Here is a 26607-nt window from a genome sequence, read left to right on the forward strand (position 1 = left end):
TGTTGCCGATGTTTTAGGGTCTTTCTTTACAGAACTCACAATGTTTCTGTCATCAACTGCTGTGGTTGACATCTGTTACTTAGTACACCAGTGATGACTTCCTTCTTCAGGTTGTACTGGTTAAGAACAATGTTTGTGCAATGGTTTTAATTGATTGTCCATCTTCTCTCAGCTTCACAGCTGCTTGTTTTTCACCCACACACAGCTCTTTGGTGTTCATGTTGGTTACTCCTCTAACTATAAATGCACGGTTTGCATAGGCAAAACCAAAATCTGAAACTAATCGTTCAGACATTCAGCGCATATTTATTGTTTAAATAAAATAACAGGGGGAAAAATTAACCAGCGTGTTTTAACATTTTGAGTGTGTAAATTAACTTTTCGTGAGCACAAATGTGAAACTAGTGAGCAAAAAAAGGGAGAATAAGAAAATATTGCTCTCGACATATAATCTTATTTTAATATCAAACTAAAATGTTTTCAGTCTACAGTAGAAATAAATGGATTGCCCTCACTATTTCAGTAGTTTTGAAGGGGACTGTAAACAGTACCAGATCACGTTCAGTGTTTTGCTTTTTTTCTTTATTTCATTTATTTTCTACATTGTAGATTTATATTAAACAACATGAAAATAATTAAGGAACACATATGTCATTATGTAGTAAATAGTTAAAAAAGTATACATCCTCCACAATCCCCTGACCTAAATCTGATCAATTGAGATGGTGATTTGAGGTGGTTTGGGATGAGCTGGAGCTTCACAGAGTAAAGGAAAAGCAGCAACTATTATTCAGCACCTCCAGGAACTCCTTCCTTAAAGATGCTGAGAAAACTATTCCAGGAGACTCTTCCTCATGAAGACACTGAGATTAAAATACCAAGAGTGTGCAGATCTGTCCTCAAAGATAAATGTGGAATAACTGTGGTGTTATCACCAACCATGTTGTGTTACATATGCATCTACTTCATGGGGTTTTACTGCCTGTATTGGTACACCAATTTACCAGTTTCTCTTTGATAGATGTGGTGCTCCCTCTGTGATGTAATGCAGGTTTAACATAAGTCTTGATAGAGTCACTAGTTCTAACTCGCCATATACTGACTGGGCTTCTGGAGTTCTTTATATCTTCAAAAGAAAAACTAGACAAAGGGTCAAAAGCTCTGTATAAGACACCCAAACACGAGATATGTCAGAACAGCGCAGGCCCCGGACGTTTAATTACAGCCGGTCAGGCCGTCTGCAGCGTGCTGACAGTGGCCAGCTGCCTCCGTGCCTCTGGAACGTGGGAGCCATGATGTCAGGGGACGGGAAAGTGCCGAGTCACCTCATCACTGCCGGCTCTGTTCTCGGAGAGAGCGGCTGAGATACGGGAGCCGCCGGGGTCTTGGAAGACTCCCAGACTTAATCAGCCTCTCGTCATTGTCCCGTTCCACCCGACAAAAAACTGCAGCGCTGTCTCCCCCCGGCAGCGTCCCGCCGAGGACCGCTCTCTCAACCTCCGGCTTCATGTTCATTTTAAACAGTTCCTTTGTCCTGCGTCAGGGGAACCGCTGCTCTCTGACTTCAAACTACTCCTGACACTCCAGGCTTCTCTTTATTGAGCTGGAGTTGCAGTTTGTTGTCACTGATGTTGGTAATGTTCACACACACAGATGAATCACTCAGTAAAGGCTAAGACGTTTCTGTGTGACGATGGTAATTAATGCATGAAATACTATTATTTGCAGAAGTATCTTCATAGAAGATCACAGCAGCATTCCAACATCAGCTGTAAAGCCTTTGCAGAAGACAAGAGGCAGTTTCAGTATGTAGTTTCTGATTGCATAGGATCCTCAGACGATTTTTTATAACGGCTTTGTGTTTCCATTGATTTATCACTAACTTTTTAAAGGAATAACTGCAATAAATGATGATCATTTTAATACCATTTTACATCACTGTTCCAGTGATCATCACTAAATAGAATCACTCGTCATTACTCAACTGGCTCATTCCCTGGATCAGTTATTGGGGAAATAATAATTATATCAACAAACTTATTGAATTTTCATCCATATAGTATACGTCATAATAAGTAATAGTTGTGGTAAGCCTACATTCATTAATGAAAAAGATGATCACTGGATCACAGGAGCACTGCTGGTGTATATAGTTTTGTATGTAGTTTTCTTATATCAATGGTAAAGCTGGCATGGCAGTGTGTGTAGATCTGATAGGATATTATGATTTAGCTTTTATTAGTAGTCGTAACTTTTTTAGTGCAACACTGATCTGTGCATGTGTTTTCCGTGACTATATGTGTATATGTGCAGTATTTATTTACCGTATAAACAATACTTGTGTCCAAACTTAAATGAGACAGTATTAATATACTGTACTCTGTGTAGTATACAGTAGCAGTTCTCTATTAATGGTTATATTCATAAACTTATATATTTACCAATTTAAATATGTTGGGCATATGTGGAGTCTTGTGGGAAAGCATCCCAGGTGGCTCCTGAAGAAGCAGCTTGAGAGAATGCCAGGAGTTTGTAAAGCTGCTGTGAATACCGCTGTGACTAAGGGACAGATTTACTAAACAAAACACTAATTACCGACACTCTACCCACATTATGTGGTGTGGGATTATGTGGGTTTGGCCAGTGCAGGGGTTTAGTGGGTTTAGGGGTTATCTCCAAAGAAATGTAGTTCTTCAGTTCGTTTTTTCCCCATAATGCAAAAAACTTAATTTTTCGTGTTATGGTTTGTTAAAGCTACTTGTTAAGGCATATCTTGTATCTGATTTTTTTTTTGTAAGTAGAACAGTCTACGTTTCAATATCTAACTAAGCAAGTGTACTTAGACTTCTAATCAGGTCATTTACAGGAATCAGGATCAGATCATTTATTTTGTATGTTTATTGTTGATTGTTGGGTTTGTCCATTGCTGCTTGTACATGTGTGTAGCGAGTAGGGTTGTATGTGCGGTGCACCCATGTTTCCAACATAGCAATGAAGGTCTCAATGCGCTGTTACTGTCTGTTTAGATTGTTTTCAGTCAGCGGCGCACCTGTGTTTTCCGTTGCCAAGATAGCAATATGCCAGAAATCACTTCCAGACCACCACAACCATCGATGTAGGTGTATTCACAAGTTCTGTTGCTATTTAAACAATGCAGGCAGAAGGCATGAAAATAGACTGTTCATAGGGTGTAAGATAGCAATGAGCATCGTGACACTTCTTGCGATCGAGGTACAAATGGTAGACACAACAAACAATACTGTGACTGAAACTCTGGAATATGAGTTATGATCTGTGTTGTAGTTTGCGTATTCAGTGGATTGTATGCGAGTGGAGTGGAGTGTGTGAGTAACGCATGTGAACATTAGAGAAATGGTGGTAAATTGCAGTGCAGGAATGCTGGTGTTGCGCTCTCCTGCAGAGTAAACTAAAGCAGCCTCGGGTGGATCTGCAGAGGGAGGTTAATAACTTTCTCTCCTGCCTCTCTTTCTCTTTGTCCTTTTCTATTCCTCTCTAGTCGTCTTTCTCAGTGTGCTATCTTTACAGCAGGTCAGGGTGCTGCGTTTAGCAGTAACACCTGAGGAAACGCTGATTGATTCTCTGACACATTCTCAGACAGATGACACCGAGCTGTCTCGTCTAAGCAGGTGTTTGCAGTGTCTCGCGCGTGACGTCCTGACAGTCTGCACAGAAATAAATGAATCTGTGTACAAATGAAGTTTGAACTAAGTACTGCATTTAATCTGCGCTTATAACTCCAGCTCTTCATGTTCAGAGTCAAACAGTCAAAAGTCTCAGGAAAGGGAAACGAAAAGGAAATGATGTATCTGTATACCCCAGCCACAGTACCCAGCAATTTTAGGTCAGTAGAATGTTCATTTATTCTCTGAATGTTCTTAGAACATTTTTTTTATGTTTTTAAATGTTCTAGAATCTGCACTGTAACGTCACTTGTGTCTGTGTTTTCATTTTTGGTTTTGGAAATATTACTTTTAACATTTCCATAATGTTCGTATCTAGGTGGGAACTCTGTGAGAAACTTTCTATTAACATTGTGATACAAACCCTTATTATGTCTCACATTTTCAGAACCTTCTTGGAATATTATTTCTGTAATGTTAAAGCCTAACCTTCCTGGAACCTTTTCAAAATATTGCTAAGTTTTGTAACATTTTTTTGTTAGCTGATTAACAGTTAGGCTATGTACAGAGTGTGGCAGCCATCTTGAAAGCAACCATATTTTGTGGGTGAAATAAAGAGGTGTCCTACAGCTTTTGACGGTATATTTTTTGTCTTCATTTTGGATGTAAAAATTGCAGTAAAGTAAATGTTAGGGATGCACTGGTGCGGGAATTCTGGGTCTATGACAATATCCGCTATTATACATGTACATATTTGCACATTAATAACTTACAGACTTGACAGCCTGGTGTAACTTTATAAGATAAATAAGTATATTAGCTTAAATCAATGAAAATTTTAAAAGTAGCACGGCCAGAACAGTAAGCATTGCTTAGTTTTTTTTCCTACATACAGTATATACCTCAGCAAGTATTGGGTTAAAATGTTTTAATGTCCATGTTTCTAAAAAGAGCAATTATCGTCCAGTACTGATATAATTACAATATCATTGTGCATTCATAGTAAATCTGTTTCTTTAAGCTTTCTCCTTTAGAAACTTTAGAAATCCACATATATTTCCTTTTTCACATAGTAAGTTGGATAGTAGAGCTATATATTTTGGCAAGAATTTGTTGATACAGCAGGGTTTACAATTCTGTACACACTGTATATCAGTGTTACCTTAGTGTATGGTTTGAAAATACCCAAAGCTATCTGATCACAGAACAGTTTTCCATTTATCCTTTGCTTTTAATGAGTTTTGGCCCAGAGAAGATGATGCCTTTCTGGATGGGCCTGAACTCCTGAGGGCCCGAAGATCACCAGCATCCAATACTGACGGGATTTCTCCAGATACTCTGAATCTTCTGATGATATTTGGAGCTGTAGATGGTGGCATATCAAAAGTTTTTGCAGTTTTATATTGTTTATGATGCAGTTTGTGTAAAATTAGTGAAGCTCTGCTCATCTTTGCATCTAAAATGAGTAGGATTTAGTATTCCAGCCTTTTTGCCATGTTCCACTTTGTTTGAGATTTGAGGTTGCTGCCATCTATTTCTAAATGAAAATGAACATGTTTGTGAACAAAATATGGGTGTGTTTTAATTGTATATCATTTTGATTTGTCCTTTTTTGGATTGGGGGTTGTAGAGAGACACTGCTGACACTGCTGTATTGCGGTAATCTGTTGGTAAAATGTGATCAGTGATCTGTACACAGTTAGATGTATTTTGGAGTAATCCCCCTGTCCTGCTTTTGACAATGTTATATGTTTGTGTCTTGCAGAGCCCGGGTCGGGATCAGGGGATGAAGGTAAGGATGATGAGATGTGTACACAAACACACACACACACACACACTTACACACACATCTATTGTCCATTAAATATAGGTTTTCAGCCACACTCAAACACATGGGGCCTATTTGTCCTTCACTATCTGTCTGTAACACATGTGTTCAGTCTCCATCTATTGTTCATTAAGTATATCCTTTCACACAGGCTCTCTCTCACATGTCTATATTGCTCACACACACTCACACATACACACACACAGTTACAAGTTATACTGCACAGCCAGTGGACAGTATGTGAACATCTTCTTAAATTATTGGGTTTGCCTGGTACAGCCTGTGCTCAACAGTCAATACAATTATTTGTACAGCCATGTGATCCCTATAGACAAACACTGGCATATGACTGGGAAGATCCCTGTAGGGACTGCCAACATTTCCAGCAAGTCAGTTCTTCAAATGTCTACTCTGTTAGAGCTGCCCCAGTCAACTGTAAGGAGGAATGTGTATAGTGGCGGGGGACTCAGTCGTTTACCTTGCTTATATTAACACCAATTGTGGCAGATCACGAAATGGAGAATCCCCTGCAATGTAGCCAAGTTTACTGCTTTTATTTTTTAGTTTTTTGAGTGGTATTCTGCACAAACTTTTGAAGGCTCCTTTTATTTTTCCTCTAAAAGCTATTGTAATACTCTAATGTGGCTTAAATGTTGAGAAGAATGTTTCCTATATAGATGTAAACCTATGGAGATCAGTTCTTATACTTGCTTCACTATACAAGACAACATGCCAGCATTTTTTTGATCAGGAGTGTCCAGACTTTTGCATACCAATGTGCATTGTTCATTAAATACAGCTCACACACACACACACACATACACGCACACACACAGTTTTCATTATATTTTTAGCATTCACACACGCGCAACCACACACACACACACTTTCATAATCACAGTCCGTCCCTAGTCATCTCTCCTCATGTGGAAACCCTCCCACCGCAAATGAAATTCAATTACTCTCATGCTCATCCATTGTTCCGAGAAAAGGATTATCATACACACACACACATAAATATATATATATATATATATATATATATATATATATATATATATATATATATATGTATATTGTGTGAGACGAGTGAGTGACAGCATATCCTGCATGGCTCCACATGGATATTTGTCTCTCTCTAAGTCCACCAGGAAGCTTCAGCAGCAGCCTGGCAATATTACCATTCTTTTTTCAGCATAAATAATATTTCACCCGCTTCCATTCTCCGATTCTGTCGTTATCCATCACGAGCGAGGGTCTTGTCTCCTGCTTTTGAGATTACAAAGCTGTTTGATATGAAGAGAAGAGGCAGTTTGGTTGAGATGAAGAAAAGAGAAAAGATAAAAACATACACAAGTGACCTCATGAAAGTGTTGGCTTTGATCCATTTAATGAGTTTGGAGTACGTCTAGACAATATAATGCTAAATACGGAGAACTGGATATCAGTCATTGGCAAACTGGGAATATTTGGAAAAGCTTTCAGCCCTATGTTTACACAATAATTCAGTTTTTTGCTAGATAGACAGTGTGTGAATGTTTAGGATACTCTAGACTAAAAACATGGTCTGTATCTTAACATGGACATTTGAATACTTTAGAGCCCGACAAAGAGACAGGTGACACAAAATCTGACCAGAGAGGCACGTTTTTTATATATATATTTTTTATTATTATAGTTCAAACAACCTCACGGGCCAGATGTTTCATGCTTGCGGGCCACATCTGGCTCGCGGGGCGCCTATTGCTCTAGGCCCTCAGTGAGATACTCTAGGCACTATTAGCCGTAACATTAGATGTGGGCCTCATTAAATCCAGTGTTGTTCTATATATGCTACGGATGTATATATTGCAGTGTTTAGTGTATGTATCAGTCGATGGATAATTATGGAGGTTCTGAGTTGAAAAATTGGTGTCTTCGTCTTGCCGGAGGACAAGATAAAGCTGGGAGATGAAGGGAGGTTGATAAAGCTGAGGAAAGAAAAAAAAAAGACAGACAGAATGGACAGGAGGAGTGATAAGACTGGAGGAGGTGTGTGTTAATAAAACCATTTGAAAGAGAGAGAGAGAGAGAGAGAGAGAGCAGTAAAGATTAAGAAGAGCATAGAAGCAATAGAGAGAGATAGAGAGATGGGAAGAGCAAGGGGAGGAGAAGAAGAAAGAGATGTGAGAGATAAAGTTAAAGAGAGGGAGAGGATATAAGTAATAAAGAAAGATAGCAAAAAGAGAGCTAGAGAAATAGAGATAGATAAAAGACAGAGATAAAAGAGAGTGACAAGAGGAGAGAGAAAAGAAAGAGATGTGAGAGAGATAACCAGAGAGAGAAAAGAAAGAGATGGAGAAAGACAGCAAACAAGACAAGATAGAAAAAAGAGAAAGAGGAGAGGCAGAGGAGGAACAAGAGGAGAAGAAAGAGATGAGAGAGACAGAGTTAATGAGAGGCAGAAGATGATAGAATACGGGATGAAAAATAGAGCTAGAGGGAGAGAAAGAAGCACAGAGCGGGAGAAATAGGGAAAGAATGAATGAAGAGAGGGAACAAAGAGAGAGAGAGGGGAGAGAATCATCTGGAAAGGGATGGGATAGATAGGTATTTGCTGTGTGGAGGTAGAGGGAAGGTGGAGATAATAAGTAATAAGACAGAGAGAGGGAAGTGATAGTGAGAAAAGGGTGCAGAGAGAGAGAGAGAGAGAGAGAGAAAGATGGGTACAGCCACAGCAGCATTGTGGTATGATAAAATCAAATGTATTTTTTTTTTTTTTTTTTTTTGGCCCAACCACCACCCCCCCTCTTCGGAGGACAATTAATACTTTATTTTTATTTATTTATTTTATTTTTTATTATTATTATTATTATTATTATTATTATTTTTTTATATATATATTATATATATTTTGTGTGGATATAGTTGTGGGAGTTCAGGGTTGGAAAGATCGGAGTGTGAGGTACAGGAGGGGGGTACAAGAAGAAGAAAAAAAAAATAAAAAATAATAATAATAATAATAATAAAATAAACATAAAATAAACAAACATACATACATACACATACTCACATATCTAACTATACATATGCTTATACTGTTTTGGTAATCTTGGGCTTGTTGGGACTTGTTGATTTGGGTAGCTGATTCAGGTGTGGTTTCTGGCTAGTTAAGGTGTGAATTAGAGAGGTGTGGCTAACAGCCTGCAGTTGTTGATAAATTAAGTGTGTTATCCGCTACAGACGTGCACGTCTGTAGTGGTTTGTGCAAGGACTCTTTGACTCTTTGATCAGCAAATTTTAGTCTTTCAATTTCAAATCAAACAGTAAAACTTAAGATTTGACAATGTGCTTCCAAATTCCTACTCTCATCTCCTGCAACACCCGTAGACACCGGCATCAGGGCAGAAACCGCAATCCTAGCAACCTGTTGTACCCACCTAGTTCATTAAGTTCTCAGGTGTTGGTGCATGGGGGACTCTGGAATTGCCATTCTGCAGTTCTGAAGGCCGACTTCATCACAGCTTTTGCCTCTGCTCAATCTCTGGACTTCCTGGCTCTGACTGAGACTTGGATCACTCCAGAAAACTCTGCAACTCCAGCTGCCCTGTCATCTGCTTTTGCCTTCTCCCACTCTCCACGGCCAACCGGCAGGGGTGGTGGAACTGGCCTGCTTCTGTCTCGTAAGTGGTCCTTCACTGTACTCTCTTTTCTGCATCTTGACATTTCTTTTGAATTTCATGCTGTCACTATCTCTTTTCCTGTTAAACTCCATATCATTGTTCTCTATCGTCCTCCTGGCCCACTGGGCAACTTCATTGATGAACTGGACACTCTCCTGAGTGGGTTACCGGTTGAATCCTCACTTATCCTCCTTGGTGACTTCAACCTCCCCTCAGAGAAACTACAGTCATCCTGTCTTCTTCCACTTCTGTCTTCTTTTTCTCTCTCCCTCAATCTGTCTGCTCCAACTCACAGAGCAGGAAACACTCTAGACCTTGTCTTTAGCAGACCTGCTCCAGCTCTGGATCTAACTGTGACTCCTCTAGATTTCTCTGACCATCACTTCCTATCCTTCACTCTCTCTCTTCCTGCTCTTCCTACAAACACAACCTCTTCAACTTCCACTACTCATCGCAATCTTCGTGCTATATCTCCCTCCTCTCTTGCCTCAACTATCTTGACCACTCTTCCGAATCCTGACTCCTTCTCTTCCCTCCCTCTGGAAACAGCTACCAACACCTTCCTCTCATCTATCACCTCTTCCATCAACACTCTCTCTCCTCTTACTTCAAGGCCAGCAAAATCCTCTCCAGCCACCCCATGGCTGTCGGATGTTCTACGCAACAACCGTAGAGAGCTAAGGCTAGCCGAGAGGAAGTGGAAAAAATCTCAACAATACTCAGACCTCTGCTCTTACCAATCTCTCCTATCCCGATTTTCAACAGAGTTAACTGCTGCAAAATCCTCTTTCTACAAAAGGAAACTGGAAGAATCAGCATCTGACCCTCGCAAACTCTTCACCATCTTCTCATCTCTTCTAAACCCTCCCACTCCTCAACCTCCCACAACCCTCTCCCCGGACGATTTTGTCAACTCCTTTGAGGAGAAAGTAGCAAATATCCGCCAATCCTTTCCCCCTGCCTCTACCCTTCCCACCAAGCTCTATCTTCCACCTTCTACTTCTCTGTCTCACTTCTCTCTGCTTTCCACAGATGAAATCCTTCATCTTCTACATTCTAACAATCCAACCACTTGCCCACTTGACCCTTTACCATCTTCCCTCTTTCAGACAATTGCTCCTGACCTCCTTCCGTTCATCACTCACATCATTAACACCTCTCTATCATCTGGTCATGTTCCATCAACTTTTAAGACTGCCAGAGTGGTTCCTATCTTGAAGAAACCAACTCTAGGCAGCTTGGACGTTGGCAACTACAGGCCAGTTTCTCTCCTCTCTTTCCTTTCCAAAGTCCTTGAGCGTGCTGTCTACAACCAACTTTCTCTCTTTCTCACTCAGAACAATCTTCAGGATCCAAACCAGTCTGGCTTCAAACCTGCACATTCTACTGAAACTGCCCTCATTGCAGTTACAGAGAAGCTTCATGCAGCAAAAGCTACTAACCTGTCATCTGTTCTGATTCTGCTTGATCTCTCTACTGCTTTCGACACGGTCAACCACAGCATTCTCCTTTCCATCCTCACCAGCCTTGGAATCACTGGCTCTGCATGGCAGTGGTTTGCATCGTACCTGGAGGACCGTTCCTACCAGGTAACTTGGCAAGGGGCAACATCTGCTCCATGCAGACTCTCCACTGGGGTTCCACAAGGCTCGGTGCTTGGTCCTCTTCTTTTCTCACTCTATACTCGCTCTCTGGGTGAAATAATATCTTCTCATGGATTCTCATACCACTGCTATGCTGATGACACTCAACTAATCCTTTCATTTCCTCCTTCCGACACTCAGGTTTCATCCCGCATCTCAGCATGTCTCAATGATGTCTCGATGTGGATGAGTTCTCATCACCTAAAACTCAACCCCAGCAAGACTGACCTTCTGTTCATCCCAGGAACTACAAGCCCTCACAACAATCTCTCCATCTCTTTCGAGAACTCACTGGTCACTCCATCGGCAGAAGCAAGAAGCCTCGGTGTAGTAATGGATGACCAGTTATCGTTCTCAAGCCATATTGCAAATCTGACTCGGTCATGCAGATTTCTCCTGTACAACATCCGAAGAATTCGACCGTTTCTGTCTCAGGATGCCACTCAGGTGCTTGTGCAGTCTCTTGTCATCTCAAGACTTGACTACTGCAACTCTCTACTGGCTGGTCTTCCACTGCGAGCCACCAAACCACTACAGTTAATTCAGAACGCGGCAGCACGACTCGTCTTCAATCTTCCGAAGTTCAGTCATGTGACTCCTTTGCTGCGTTCCCTCCACTGGCTTCCTGTTGCCGCCCGCATCCGGTTCAAAACCCTGACGCTGGCCTACAAGGCAAAAAACGGACCAGCACCTTCATACCTGATGGCGATGGTCAAAGCCAGATCTGCACCAAGAGCACTTAGAGCTTCCAGTACGGCTCGGCTCGAACCTCCATCACTCAAAACACACAGAAAACAGACATCCAGACTCTTCTCTGTGCTGGCACCAAGGTGGTGGAATGAACTTCCACTGGATGTCAGAACAGCAGAGTCACTCACGGTCTTCAAACGTCGACTGAAGACACATCTTTTCAAAGAGTTCCTAAACTAATAAAAAAAAAAAAAAAGGTTCCTAGGGTTCTTAACATGATTAAGCTCTATGTATCTCTTGATCCTAGTCTACAAACTAGCTTTGGATATCTTGAGTAAATATACATATACACACATACATAAATATACACTGCTCAAAAAAATAAAGGGAACACTCAAATAACACATCCTAGATCTGAATGAATGAAATATTCTCATTGAATACTTTGTTCTGTACAAAGTTGAATGTGCTGACAACAAAATCACACAAAAATCATCAATGGAAATCAAATTTATTAACCAATGGAGGCCTGGATTTGGAGCCACACACAAAATTAAAGTGAAAAAACACACTACAGGCTGATCCAACTTTAATGTAATGTCCTTAAAACAAGTCAAAATGAGGCTCAGTATTGTGTGTGGCCTACACGTGCCTGTATGACCTCCCTACAACGCCTGGGCATGCTCCTGATGAGGTGGCGGATGGTCTCCTGAGGGATCTCCTCCCAGACCCGGACTAAAGCATCCGCCAACTCCTGGACAGTCTGTGGTGCAACGTGACGTTGGTGGATGGAGCGAGACATGATGTCCCAGATGTGCTCAATCGGATTCAGGTCTGGGGAACGGGCGGGCCAGTCCATAGCTTCAATGCCTTCATCTTGCAGGAACTGCTGACACACTCCAGCCACATGAGGTCTAGCATTGTCCTGCATTAGGAGGAACCCAGGGCCAACCGCACCAGCATATGGTCTCACAAGGAGTCTGAGGATCTCATCTCGGTACCTAATGGCAGTCAGGCTACCTCTGGTGAGCACATGGAGGGCTGTGCGGCCCTCCAAAGAAATGCCACCCCACACCATTACTGACCCACTGCCAAACCGGTCATGCTGAAGGATGTTGCAGGCAGCAGACCGCTCTCCACGGCGTCTCCAGACTCTGTCACGTCTGTCATGTGCTCAGTGTGAACCTGCTTTCATCTGTGAAGAGCACAAGGCGCCAGTGGCGAATTTGCCAATCCTGGTGTTCTCTGGCAAATGCCAAGCGTCCTGCACGGTGTTGAGCTGTGAGCACAACCCCCATCTGTGGACGTCGGGCCCTCATACCATCCTCATGGAGTCGGTTTCTAACCGTTTGTGCAGACACATGCACATTTGTGGCCTGCTGGAGGTCATTTTGCAGGGCTCTGGCAGTGCTCCTCCTGTTCCTTCTTGCACAAAGGCGGAGGTAGCGGTCCTGCTGCTGGGTTGTTGCCCTCCTACGGCCTCCTCCACGTCTCCTGGTGTACTGGCCTGTCCCCTGGTAGCGCCTCCAGCCTCTGGACACTACGCTGACAGACACAGCAAGCCTTCTTGCCACAGCTCGCATTGATGTGCCATCCTGGATGAGCTGCACTACCTGAGCCACTTGTGTGGGTTGTAGAGTCCGTCTCATGCTACCACGAGTGTGAAAGCACCACCAACATTCAAAACTGACCAAAACAGCATAGGTTCTGAGAAGTGGTCTGTGGTCCCCACCTGCAGAACCACTCCTTTATTGAGTGTGTCTTGCTAATTGCCAATAATTTCCACCTGTTGTCTATTCCATTTGCACAACAGCAGGTGAAATTGATTGTCAATCAGTGTTGCTTCCTAAGTCATACCTGTCAAGTTTTAGATTTAAAAATAAGGGATATTTTCCTCTGTACGCTTAAAGTCGTCCCACCAGCCCAACGAAGGTTCAGTATCCCTTACATTTTAAGACAGGTTTACAAAAAATCTAAAATAACCACAAGTGAACCACTTACACACTACAATTAGATTATCAGAATCTGAAATGTTGTGGACATTCCTACATATGTCATTCTTTTAATACAGCCAAATTAAAAACCCTTTTCTATATATTTAAAAAAAAAATAAGATTTCATGTCTTTTTTGTAATAAATGCACTCTTTTATATGATATATTTTTTATTTATTTAATGGATTTAAAATTGAACAAAGGGTGCACAAATTCTGCAAAATTACTGTTGGTGACCTAAAAATAGTATCATGAGCTTTTACTAAAAGGACATGGACCAGATATGTTTCATCAGTAAAAATTAGTCCTAAGTGGCCTACACAATTAATAATTTTTAATTAATACTTCTTCCTTTTGATCACTCCACCCCTGATTAGTTCAGTTAATTTCGGTCCTCTCCACATTTCTGCTTAAACTGAGTCACAAGCTGTATTTTTTTGCAAGCTGATTGGCTGTTTCTCCTGAAAGGCGGGACTTTCTCCTTGAATCGGCTCCACGATTGGTTAAGAGACACAGAGCGTTCAGTGCCCTGTCTCCTCGATAATATATATTTTTTTTATTTTAATAGAATACGGGAAAATACTAATACGGGAGGACGGCGGGAAAGAGGAGTAAAATACGGTAGTTTCCCGGCCAAAACGGGAGACTTGACAGGTATGTCCTAAGTGGACAGTTTAATTTCACAGAAGTTTGATTTACTTGGAGTTATATTGTGTTATTTGAGTGTTCCCTTTATTTTTTTGAGCAGTGTACATACATATTAATACATACACATAAATACATACACACACACGCACAGTTACTTCTATTCTATTGTTTTTTGCAAAAATATGTCATGTGTTACGGATTATGTCATGAAATGCCTACCACAATGGAGGCAAGAAACCGCCACCATGCCCCTGCGATCCAGAGGCAGATAGGGAAGAACCCAGTGGACCTAGACCATCCACAGCCCATTAGGAGCCCAGAAGACCCGCAGCCACACATCCCGATGGTAACCATGCGCACACCCCAGACGAAGCCCCCATGGCAAAGAGCAAGAGTCCAGAGAGCCAAAGGAAGCGAGCAGCCCACCCCCCCGGCAGGCCAGCACCCCCTGCACGAGCCGAGCATGCGGCCCCCGAGATCCCAAGCACCCGGGAACAGCCCGACACCCGGCAGGCCCCCCCCCCCCCCCCCCCCCCCCCACGCCAAGGAGACTCAAGCCACCCCCAGGCCACGGCCACCAAGGGGGCGGGCCAGAGACCACATTAGGGCATCCGGCCACGCACCCATGGACCCACGGACGCCCACCCTCCCAGGAACGGCAGTGACGATCGGCGGAGAGCAGCGTGGAGCGGTAGGGAGGGCAAAAACCCGCCCTACGCAACCATGTCCCACAGGTGTCCATGCTCAGTCAGCCCCGAACCCAGGACCAACTGTTCACGCACACATGCACATTCACACACCCGTCACACACACATCTGTCACACATACACCCGTCGCACACGTGCACATTCACTCACAGACCAGTCACACACACCAGTCACGCACACCAGTCACACACACGGAACATACATAAACACCTAATGCGGGCATGCGGGCACCAGTACCGAGCCAGCGGCAACCTAGGGAAGCAGCCAACCCGGCCCCGAACCACCACCCGACCCACACCACAGGCAGGGTGCACGAAACCAGGGTGTGAGAAGACCTGACCCCCCTCCTCCCCCCACCCAGCATGTTGCAGTGATATGAATGTGTATAATGAGAAGAATGAATGAAAGCTACAGTGCTATTAAAATTGGAGGGACAGCTGTAATATGAGAACTGAATAACAGCACCCAACCACACTGCCCCCCCAAAGGCCCTCAATGTCTAAAATGCGAAATAAAATCGAGGAGCAGGGAGCACCTGCCCCCCAAAACCCTATGTGTAATATGATGTGTGTAAGCTGTATGATGAGTTTGTATGTGTAATGCAATGTTAGACTGAGTAGGAGTCGGGGAAGGGCCAGGAAAGGACCGAGGGGCAGAGGACTACCCCCCGGAGGAAGAGAGCCAACTACTGCTGGCTCACTAGGCACCCAGTTCCATACACCCAACCGCAGTACAGGGAAGGCAAGTCCAGGGTGTAGAGCGGCTACGGCCCCAGGACACCGCCACTCTGCAAGACAGCGCCCCCATCCCCACACTGCAATACAACATAAATACACATCCCCACTCACATACAAAAGACAACAGATATTACACACACGCACACACACACACACAGACACATTTACACTAAACATCCCACTCTTTCTCATACACACACAGTGGTCCTGAGCCCAGGACCAACCGGTCTTAAGTGGGAGACTGCCGCTTCCCCACCTGAGCGCCCCTACCTCCCCACAGGGAGGGCACCCAGAATCCCGGAATGCCAACCAGACACCCCAACACGGACCAAACCACCACCCCCCACGATGTCGCGCCCAAGAGAGGCATAGACTCTCCCCAGCGCAGGGAGGGACCCAAACAGGCGACAGACGCCCACGGGCACCAGGGCCCCGGACTCCGCACCCCGACCGCCACAGGGGAACCCAGCCAACCGGACAGGGCCAGCACCCACCACCATGGGCCCCCCAGACCCACACCCCAAGACCACAAGAGCATACATCCCCCCCACCAACAACCAGGGCCCGCACACAGAAATCACCAAGCGGCAGCCACCGTCCCCAGTCCAAGAGCCATCAGACACCCGTCCGCCAAGAGGAGTCGCCCTGAAGATTCTCCTGGGGCTACTTCTCATTCCAGCGATATGGTGGACATTCTGGAGTCCATAGATAAGAAGCTGTCCAGTTTCAACGCTCGCCTTTCCATTCTGGAAATTCTCCATAAGGAGTTTCAGGCATTGCGGGAGTCCATGGAGTTCAGCCAGCAGCAGGTGGAAACACTCGCTGCGGAAAACACTGCCCTCAGAGAGTCGGTGAACTCCCTCACTAAGGGAATGACCCAGCTCTCAGAGGAAAATAAAAAAATAAAAGAGACCGTCCTCGAGCTCCAGGCCCGCGGCATGAGAGACAGTTTCCCAAAGAAATCCTGGAGCGACGCAAAGTTCTGTTCCCTATCCGAAAAAAATACATCCAGGAAGGTTCTCGGGCTGTCATAGCGGTGGATAAACTCTACGTGAACGGACAGCTTCACCGCGACCAGAAAACCACGCCATGGCTGTACTGACCAGGTGATCTGTATACAAACACATCTGTTCTAACTCTTTCACTCCTTCTCCGCTAAAAGCTCATTAGATATGTCTGTCTATAACTATTAATGCCGGGTCAATCAGTATAGCAGACTGTTACCATGTTAAGCACTCATTGTTTTTTTTGTTTTTTTGTTTGTTTGTTTTTTGTTTGTTTGTTTGTTTGTTTGTTTTTTGCACCCAACATGTTTACCACACGAGCACACAGTCATACAGGTTACATGCGAGAGCACACACACACGCACACACACACACACACACACACACACCGTTAGTGAGCACACGTGACTTTCCCAGGTAACTGAAATATGAGCATGCTGAGGTTTGTCTCATGGAATGTACGTGGAGCTGGTTCGGGGGAAAAGAGGGTAAAAATTGCCCATCGGTTAAATGATTTAAAGGCTGACATTGTGTTTCTACAGGAGACACATGTATCTAAAACATCTGCGCAAACATTCTCCTTTCCACAGTTTCCTCACACATAATCAGCCTGTTATAACTCCAAACAAAGAGGTGTAGCTATATTGATTAACAAAAAGTTAAACTTCACCATCAGAAATACTATATCAGACCCAGAAGGCAGATTTATAATACTTAATTTATCTATTCAAAATATTATTTTTTGCATTGCTAGTATATATGCGCCAAATGTTGATGACCTCCTTCTTTCATACCTTTTTCACTTCACTTTCTGCTCACTCTGACACCACACTGGTGATAGGAGGAGACTTCAACTTGGTACTTAATGAAGAGATTGACAGGCTCAGTACAGCAGTGAGTCAAAGGAACTGGCAGTCTGCAGACATTCTTAAACAGTACATGAAGGATTTTGGTCTATGCGATGCTTGGCGTTCACATCACCCTACTCTGAGAGCGTATAGTTTTTTCTCACACGTACATAAATCTCACTCTCGCTTAGATTACTTTTTAGTTAGCCGCTCTATGATGAGGGAAATCACAGACACTCAAATTCACCCTATCATTATTAGCGATCACGCACCGGTGTCTATGTCTTTGACACGGAAAAGAGTTATACCACCAGCTAGGAACTGGAGATTTAATACATCATTACTTAACGAACAAGATTTCATTAATTACTTCAAAAAAGAGTGGGCTATATATTTAGAACATAATGACCTGCCTGGAATATCGCCATGTGTTCTTTGGGAAGCAGGGAAGGCAGTAATGCGGGGTAAAATAATATCTTACTGCGCACATAAGAAAATTAAAGAAAAAACTTGTGTGTCAGAATTGGAACAGAAAATAAAATCTTTAGAAACTGCCTATGCTGCTTCACCACAAGAACGTATAATTAACACCCTGCGGAAATTAAGATTGGAACTAAATGAAATCATTGATAAAAAGACACAATTTATGTTGCAGAGGCTGCGTTTGGAAAACTTCGAGCATGGAAATAAATCTGGAAAATTCCTGGCAAACCAATTAAAACTAAATAAAGAAAAAACAGCTATTTCTTCAATTAAAGACTCTGTTGGTAACATTACTCATGACCCACAAGAAATTAATAACAATTTTAAAGACTTTTATGAAGCATTATACTCATCACAGATGAATCCATCTGATGCTGACATTGAAGAATTTTTGAAAAATATAAATCTACCTAAACTAGATGAGGAACAGGTTATGACTCTTGATTCACCTTTTTCATCTTCCGAATTCTTTAAAGCAATACAGGATCTCCCAAATAATAAAGCTCCAGGTCCAGATGGCTTTCCTGCTGAGTTATATAAAGAATTCTGGTCTGTGTTAGAACCCATTTTTTTTAGAATGGTCACTCAAATCAAGTAGGACCGCATAATATCTCCAAACATGAACTCTGCCAACATTACCTTGCTTCTTAAACCAGGCAAAGATCCAACACTCCCATCCAGCTATCGCCCAATTTCGCTTATAAATGTAGACCTTAAAATAATTTGCAAAGTTCTTGCAAGGAGGTTAGAAAAAATCACTCCATCCATTATACATTCGGACCAAACAGGTTTTATCAAAGGCCGGCACTCAGCCGATAACACACGTCGACTAATAAATGTAATAGATTACCGTACCATTAACAAATTAGAAACCATAGTTGTCTCTTTAGATGCAGAGAAAGCATTCGACCGGGTAAATTGGAAATTTCTGTTAGCAGTTCTAAATAAATTTGGATTTGGTCCATCCTTCATAAACTGATACGATTGAATCATATTCCTCTACTAAAAACAATAGAGGACGATCTCACACGATGGAATTCTCTACCTATATCTCTTATTGGGAGAGTTGCTACTGTAAAAATGCTGATTCTACCTAAAATCAATTATTTGTTTTCATTAATCCCTAATAAACCTCCTGCTGCTTGGTTTAAGTCATTAGACTCAAACATTTCAAAATTTTTATGGAAGAATAAAACATCGAGAATAAGTTTGAAGACTTTACAGAAGCTAAAATGCCATGGTGGTCTAGAACTACCAAACTTCTATCTCTATTTTTTAGCCAATAGATTGCAATATGTTACAAGTTGGATTAAAACAAACCCTTTAGGCAGCCCATGGCTGGACCTTGAACAAACACTGAAAAAAAGTGAAAATCTCTGACTTACCTTTCATTAGCTCCAGTATTAAACACTATAGCTGCTTTAAAAGCCTAAACATAAACACCACTCTGACAGCTTGGTGGGAATTTTTAAAGATAGCTAAGTCTTCACTAATACCATGTAAAAGGTCACCCATTTGGAACAACCCAGATATATGTCAGAAAAAAACAGTTATTAATTTTTCACAATGGCAAGAGAAAGGAATTAAGAATTTAGAACATGTTATACAGGAGGGGTCATTTGAAGATCTTATTTCAAAATACGAAATTAGCAGTAGCAAATTTCTGGAGTATCTACAATTGAAGTCCATTATACAAGCAAGATTTAATTTAAATAATCAAACATTAGAAATCCCAGTATTGATAAAAGAGTTCATGAATCTCTATACTCCTAAATTGTTATCAAAAATATATAAGTTATTATCCAAAATTAATGATTCAATATCCCTCCCAATTACAAAATGGGATCGAAATCAAATGTATTATAATGGTGGAAGATAAATCACAAAAGAAGCTTTACAGCCACACAGGCCAGCAGATCTCTTATGGGGCTTTACCAATACCAATGAGAATAAAATAAAATAAAATTATCTAAACAATTGCAAAATATAAGAAATTCTAAATTCAGATGGGTTTTTAAATAGATGGGGTTTAACGTAGGCTCTACTTCAATATCAGTATAGTCTCAGACAGATATGTAAATGATTACAGGTACAAGAGGAAGTAATAATTGGTGTTTTTTGGGTTGTTTAAATGTAAGATGAGGTGTGTGGGTTTGGCTCCTGGTCCAATGTATGGTTTACCTCACCTGTTCAGGCCTACACTCTTGTGAATAACCTATTAACCTATAATCACAGATAGACATCACAGATGATGTGCCCTGGCTCTTTTATTCTGAAATTTGAACACTGTGTGAGGGGGGGGGGGGGGGGGGAGGGGGAGAGATCACTGGGTGAGATATACTCTTTGCCTTCTTAAAAACTTTTAAACAGCCAAACATGGGCTTTAAATCCTCTTTAATGCCCAGAAGACATTAAATGCTTTATAGTTACAAAATAATGATTTGTCGACAGGGAAATTCCAAGGTACCACATTTTTATGATCAAAATAATCAATTATGTCACCTAAGCATTGCAGGCCTAACATAAATAAGTAAAGCAAGCTACTATACTTATAGAGCGATGAGTAAATCAAATTCAAATAATAAATCTCAAATCTCGTTCTAGATCAATTAATTTAATGCAACCTACTGATGTGGTAAAAATAAATGTAACCAAATTCAAAGAGTATTTTAGGTTTTTGAGTGACAGTTTAATTTGTATGTATCTTTTTTTAAGATCTTGTAGAAAAAATCACACAATGAGAAGGTCATGTTAAGGTTAGAATTCACATTTTAAATAGTTGAAGATGAAAAAAATTATTTTGCTCAGAAGTTTATATCCAGAAAGTTTCAGGTGAAGCAGCTTGCATGAAACAAACCTTTAGATATTTAGATGTTTATTTTTATGCAGCCTCCACTCCCAGACTGGACAAGCCTGAGCAGAAACAGCACGACAGTAGAAGTTCTGTTTAAATAAAGTTTAAATATTTGCTATACTGTTCTGTGTCTGAATTAATGTCTGTGAATGTACACTGATATGTCAAAAGTCATGGGACAGCAATATGTAAATTGATTCTGAAGTGTTACCTAAGGGAATGGCTTGGGAACACCTACTTCTGTGTAAGTTGTGAGGTATTATCAGTAACACTTTACTGTGGCCAGTATTAATAGCCTACACAAAACCTGCATAAGCAGTTCAAAAAATATTTTAATTACACTCAGAGTATCTATTTCTGTTTCAAGCATTTGTTTCTTTAAATGCTGCTGATTATATATTAATGATATTGAAAGCCTGAAAGTCAGTATCTAAGAAAATTATAAAAAGTGTGTATTATAAAAAAGGCTATAAGTTTAGGAGGAAGACCACTGACTTGACAAAAGGCAGAAGAAAAAGAGAAGCTGCTGGAGAAGCTGTCCGTTAACAGAGTGTGCAGACTGATTATGCTGGTTGATCAGTTCAGCTCTTGAACAGCATTGCAGATGTTTATTTAATGGTTTGGCTGCTTTAAGTTGACCAGTAGGATCAGCCTTGGATCTCCTTGATCAAGAGCCGAGCTTGATGTGGACAAAAGTCCAAAGCTAACAAACCATAACGAGATGCTCCATAACGCCGAGCTCACTCTCTCTCTCTGTCTCTTTTTCTGTCATTAAAACACAGTTTGGTGGGTTTTAATTACAGTCAGGAGCTTAAAAGACGTGTACCTAAAGAATCACTGATCTCATATTTGGGCTGAGAATTCAGTCTTTCCATCTGTAGTTAAGATTATTAGTCTAGATGGAAACAGGGGTCCACGAGCACATAGTGGATTTTTTTTTCGCCACCTGTTTTTTCTTAATCTTTGAAGTGTCTATTTTAAGGTTCTGACAGGTAACAGGATGAAATATTGTCCCATGATATTTATTTTTAACCCTTTAATGCATCTATTTTAATTCTGAACCGGAAAAAAATTATGAAGAAAATGCCATATCTCCTTGAGTTAACAACCTATACAGACAAATTAGCACACTTTTCCATACAATTCTGGGCCAAGAAATTTAATAGAATGGTTATTTTTAAGTTTTTTTTTTTACATATTTTGACTTAATTCTGTGACAAAAATATAAAGAAATTCAGAAAATGTTAATTTGCCTGTATGTTTTCACATTACACTAAAATCCTGTGCATTATATAAAAAAATCTTGGGATTTTTCTTAATATTTGAAGTGTCTACTTTAAGATTGTGACGTGTAACAGGACAAAAATGTCCTGTGGGGCTTATTTTTAACTTTTTACTGCATCTATCCCAATGCCGAACCTGAAAAATAATTAAGAAATTGGCATAGCTCCTTCATTTAAAAACCTATACAGACAAATGAGCACACTTTTCCACATAATACTGGGCCAATAAATTCAATGGAATGGTTATAAGTTATAGTTTTTGACACATTTTGACTTAATTCTGGGACAAAGAGATTTAAAAAAAATAACAGAAAATGTTAAGGTTGCATGTATGTTTTCACATTATACTAAAATCCTGTGCACTGGATAAAAACATCTTGGGATTTTTCTTAATCCTTGAAGTGTTTACTTTAAGATTCTGACGTGTAACAGGACAAAAAATGTCCTGTGGGGCTTATTTTTAACCTTTTACTACACCTATCCCAATTTCGAACCTGAAAAAATATGAAGAAATTGGCATAGCTCCTTCAGTTAAAGCCCTATACAGACAAATGAGCACACCTTTCCATACAATTCTGGGCCAATGAATTCCATAGAATGGTTATTTTGAAGTTTTTCACACATTTTGACTCAATTCTGGAACAAAAAGATAACAAATTAGCAGAAAATGTTATGGTTGCCTGTATGTTTTCACATTATACATTATATTCACATTATGAAAAGTCTACTTTTAGATCCTGACAGGTACCAGGATGAAAATGTAATTAACTGCAGAACTAATTGATGATAAAATCCAACAATGTACTAAAAATAAAAGTATTAGCATAGTGTGGTACTAATAATTTTAATCCTCATTATCACCATTGAAGAGATCATCAAAATCTATCCTTTTAATCTCTGTCCCTTCCTCCTGATCACCTGTCCCCTCTCCAATCAATCCTGTCTCTTCTGCTTTTGCAAAAATGTCAACAAGAGAAGGAGGGAAGATAGTCTTCTCCCAACCCGTGCCCTGATCGTAAGGGTTTGGCCTTTCAGATTTTGGCTGATCTGTCCTTTTTTAGCAGGCATCCTTGTAGTTTACGCTGTCTTCTTTAAAACTTGTATCCAGGTCTCTGTTAACACCCACCATCTTTTGCAGCATCTTGGTTCTCACAGCATCAATGGAGGTCAGTTGGCCAATGGACATACAGAACATTATCTACTGTTGGAGCTCATTGCTGACCTGCCACAATGTACAAAGCTGCAGCTTCTTCAAGGGAGCAATTTTGCCCTTGAGAGCACTGGTGCAGCATAGTATCCCAGAAGAGTGCTGCAGTATTTAGATCCCAGAGGTTCAGCTAGCTCAGAGACATTCACTAGCTCACTATGCAAGCCAGTTCTGTGGTCAAGAATCATGGTAAGGTTGACACTGCTGGGTAAAGGAGGTTCCGTAATATGTATAACACTTTACAGCTTGGTGGAGGTACAGGACAACACGGGTGTCTGTCTCCTGAACCCTTAACAAAATGTACAATTTTTAACACATACCTGTATATTGAAGACGCTACAGTTCTAGCGCTCCATTCAAATGTTTTTATAGTGTTGGATATGTGATGACAGCTACAGTTAAGCACCGATAACTATGGTCTGAGCCTTTTTCAACTTACTTGGACATTTATTGAAGTTAGGCAATAGGATCTAATATACCCATACCACTGCCCTCACTTCTCTAGCCCAGATGTGCCTCAGTGTTAGTTAGTCAACATATGGAAAAGATCATTGGCATCTAGTATGAAGAGTGCATCCTTTGGGTAGGTGGCCTCCTCATCTCTATATTGAAAGAGACGGTGGCCTTGATTGCTTTGTGTGCACACATTAGTGCCAGAAGACTTAACAAACTTGAAAAGTTTCCAGCATCAATAGAGGTCAGTTGACCATGGACATACATAACATTATCTCCTTTGGGAGCTCATTGTTGACCTGCCACTATGTACAAAGCTGGCTTAATGCAAAGCAATCAAGGCCACCATCTCCTTCAAGATAGAGATGAGGAGGTCACCTACCCTAAGGATGCACTCTTCATACTAGATGCCAATGATCTTTTCCATATGATGACTAACCTTCAACCAACCTGTGGAGAGATTTGTATGCAGCTCCTAAACCATTTGATTCTCAAGCAGGACTTTGTCATCTCCACAGATTGCTACCAGCCAGACTCTATTAAAGCCCAGGAGAGGGTCAGATGAGGATCCACTGAGAAAGTCATAATTGGTGGCCCATACACCCACAAATCTTGTGACTTTAAAAACCTTATTAGCAATGAGTTAAATAAGAAGCAGCTATGTGATCTGCTTCTCAAGGTCTGGGGGAGCAATGAGGCAGCATCTGGGCTAGAGAAGTGAGGGCAGTGGTATTGGTTGATATGAGATCCTATTGCCTAACTTCAACAAATGTCCAAGTAAGTTGAAAAAGGCTCAGACCATAGTTATCGGTGCTTAACTGTAGCTGTCATCACATATCCAACGCTATAAAAACATTTGAATGGAGCGCTAGAACTGTAGCGTCTTCAATATACAGGTATGTGTTAAAAATTGTACATTTTGTTAAGGGTTCAGGCTTCAGAGATCCACGCCCTACAGTCAAACCAGGAGGAGACAGACACCCGTGTTGTCCTGTACCTCCACCAAGCTGTAAAGTGTTATACATATTACGGAACTTCCTTTACCCAGCAGTGTCAACCTTACCATGATTCTTGACCACAGAACTGGCTTGTATAGTGAGCTAGTGAATGTCTCTGAGCTAGCTGAACCTCTGGGATCTAAATACTGCAGCACTCTTCTGGGATACTATGCTGCACCAGTGCTCTCAAGGGCAAAATTGCTCCCTTGAAGAAGCTGCAGCTTTGTACATTGTGGCAGGTCAGCAATGAGCTCCAACAGTAGATAATGTTCTGTATGTCCATTGGCCAACTGACCTCCATTGATGCTGTGAGAACCAAGATGCTGCAAAAGATGGTGGGTGTTAACAGAGACCTGGATGCAAGTTTTAAAGAAGACAGCGTAAACTACAAGGATGCCTGCTAAAAAAGGACAGATCAGCCAAAATCTGAAAGGCCAAACCCTTACGATCAGGGCACGGGTTGGGAGAAGACTATCTTCCCTCCTTCTCTTGTTGACATTTTTGCAAGAGCAGAAGAGACAGGATTGATTGGAGAGGGGACAGGTGATCAGGAGGAAGGGACAGAGATTAAAAGGATAGATTTTGATGATCTCTTCAATGGTGATAATGAGGATTAAAATTATTAGTACCACACTATGCTAATACTTTTATTTTTAGTACATTGTTGGATTTTATCATCAATTAGTTCTGCAGCTAATTACATTTTCATCCTGGTACCTGTCAGGATCTAAAAGTAGACTTTTTATAATGTGAATATAATGTATAATGTGAAAACATACAGGCAACCATAACATTTTCTGCTAATTTGTTATCTTTTTGTTCCAGAATTGAGTCAAAATGTGTGAAAAACTTCAAAATAACCATTCTATGGAATTCATTGGCCCAGAATTGTATGGAAAAGTGTGCTCATTTGTCTTAAGGAGCTATGCCAATTAATCCATATTTTTTTTCATGTTCGAAATTGGGATAGGTGTAGTAAAAAGTTAAAAATGTCCTGTTACACGTCACAATCTTAAAGTAGACACTTCAAAGATTAAGAAAAATCCCAAGATGTTTTTATATAATGCACAGGATTTTAGTGTAATGTGAAAACATACAGGCAAATTAACATTTTCTGATTTTTTTTATATATATTTTTGTCCCAGAATTAAGTCAAAATATGTAAAAAACTTAAAAATAACCATTCTATTAAATTTCTTGGCCCAGAATTGTATGGAAAAGTGTGCTCATTTGTCTGTATAGGTTGTTAACTCAAGGAGATATGGCATTTTCTTCATAATTTTTTTCCGGTTCGGAATTAGCATAGATGCATTAAAGGGTTAAAAATAAATATCATGGGACAATATTTCATCCTGTTACCTGTCAGAACCTTAAAATAGACACTTCAAAGATTAAGAAAAAACAGTTGGCAAAAAAAAATCCACTATGTGCTCGTGGACCCCTGTTTCCATCTAGACTATATGGGCCCTATTTTAGTGATCTATAGCGCACTAGTTAATTGCGCTTTGCGCAGCCAGATTTAGGGGCGTGTCCTATGTTTTTGGTATCATGAGGACATAAAAAATACGCCTTGCGCAGCTCCAACGGTGCAAAAGGCGCGTTCTAATTCTCTTAATTATTCATATGTTTGTTTTGGGCATAACGTGAAATTATTACATTATTACATTACATATTAATATGCTGTAAGATTCACCAACAGCTCATTTAAGGGAAGAGAAAGGTTATTTTATTCTTTATTCAGTTAGTTGTTTATGTAAAAGCTCAGTTTGCAACACTTAAATTCAATCAATCAATCAATCAACTTGGGAATATATTAAGGATTACCCATGTTTACAACGGCACAGAGTATTTATAGTTTAAAAGGGATTGAAAATATTTAGTTGTAGGAAGGAACAAAATTGTAAATAAAAAATAAAATAAATAAATAA

At 40.9% G+C, this 26607-nt stretch overlaps 2 protein-coding genes across 4 annotated transcripts in view; both read left to right on the forward strand.

Moving 5' to 3' along the window:
- Nucleotides 1-26607, forward strand: part of tmeff2a (transmembrane protein with EGF-like and two follistatin-like domains 2a) — a 213712-nt gene that overhangs the window by 93892 nt on the left and 93213 nt on the right. For both annotated transcript variants that reach the window (XM_022680407.2, XM_022680406.2), the window contains exon 4: nucleotides 5407-5433. In XM_022680407.2, coding sequence (XP_022536128.2) covers nucleotides 5407-5433 — 27 coding nt within the window. The remainder of the gene's footprint in view (nucleotides 1-5406; nucleotides 5434-26607) is intronic.
- On the forward strand, nucleotides 8485-12327 carry LOC125805029 (uncharacterized). Of its 2 annotated transcripts, none has more exons than XM_049485350.1 (2): nucleotides 8485-9131; nucleotides 10916-12327. In XM_049485350.1, the coding sequence occupies exon 2, from the start codon at nucleotides 10955-10957 to the stop codon at nucleotides 11702-11704; it is 750 nt and encodes a 249-aa protein (XP_049341307.1). In that variant the 5' UTR covers nucleotides 8485-9131; nucleotides 10916-10954; the 3' UTR covers nucleotides 11705-12327. The 2 variants fall into 2 exon arrangements, with proteins under 2 accessions (XP_049341307.1, XP_049341308.1); XM_049485351.1 differs by having other exon boundaries at nucleotides 8529-9131; nucleotides 10916-11005.

The sequence above is a fragment of the Astyanax mexicanus genome, chromosome 11, assembly GCF_023375975.1.
Source record: "Astyanax mexicanus isolate ESR-SI-001 chromosome 11, AstMex3_surface, whole genome shotgun sequence".
Classification (NCBI taxonomy): domain Eukaryota; kingdom Metazoa; phylum Chordata; class Actinopteri; order Characiformes; family Acestrorhamphidae; genus Astyanax; species Astyanax mexicanus.

What these genes read in the sequence shown, in the direction of transcription:
- LOC125805029 (XM_049485350.1), top strand. Translation starts at nt 10,955, where the DNA reads ATGTGGATGAGTTCTCATCACCTAAAACTCAACCCCAGCAAGACTGAC.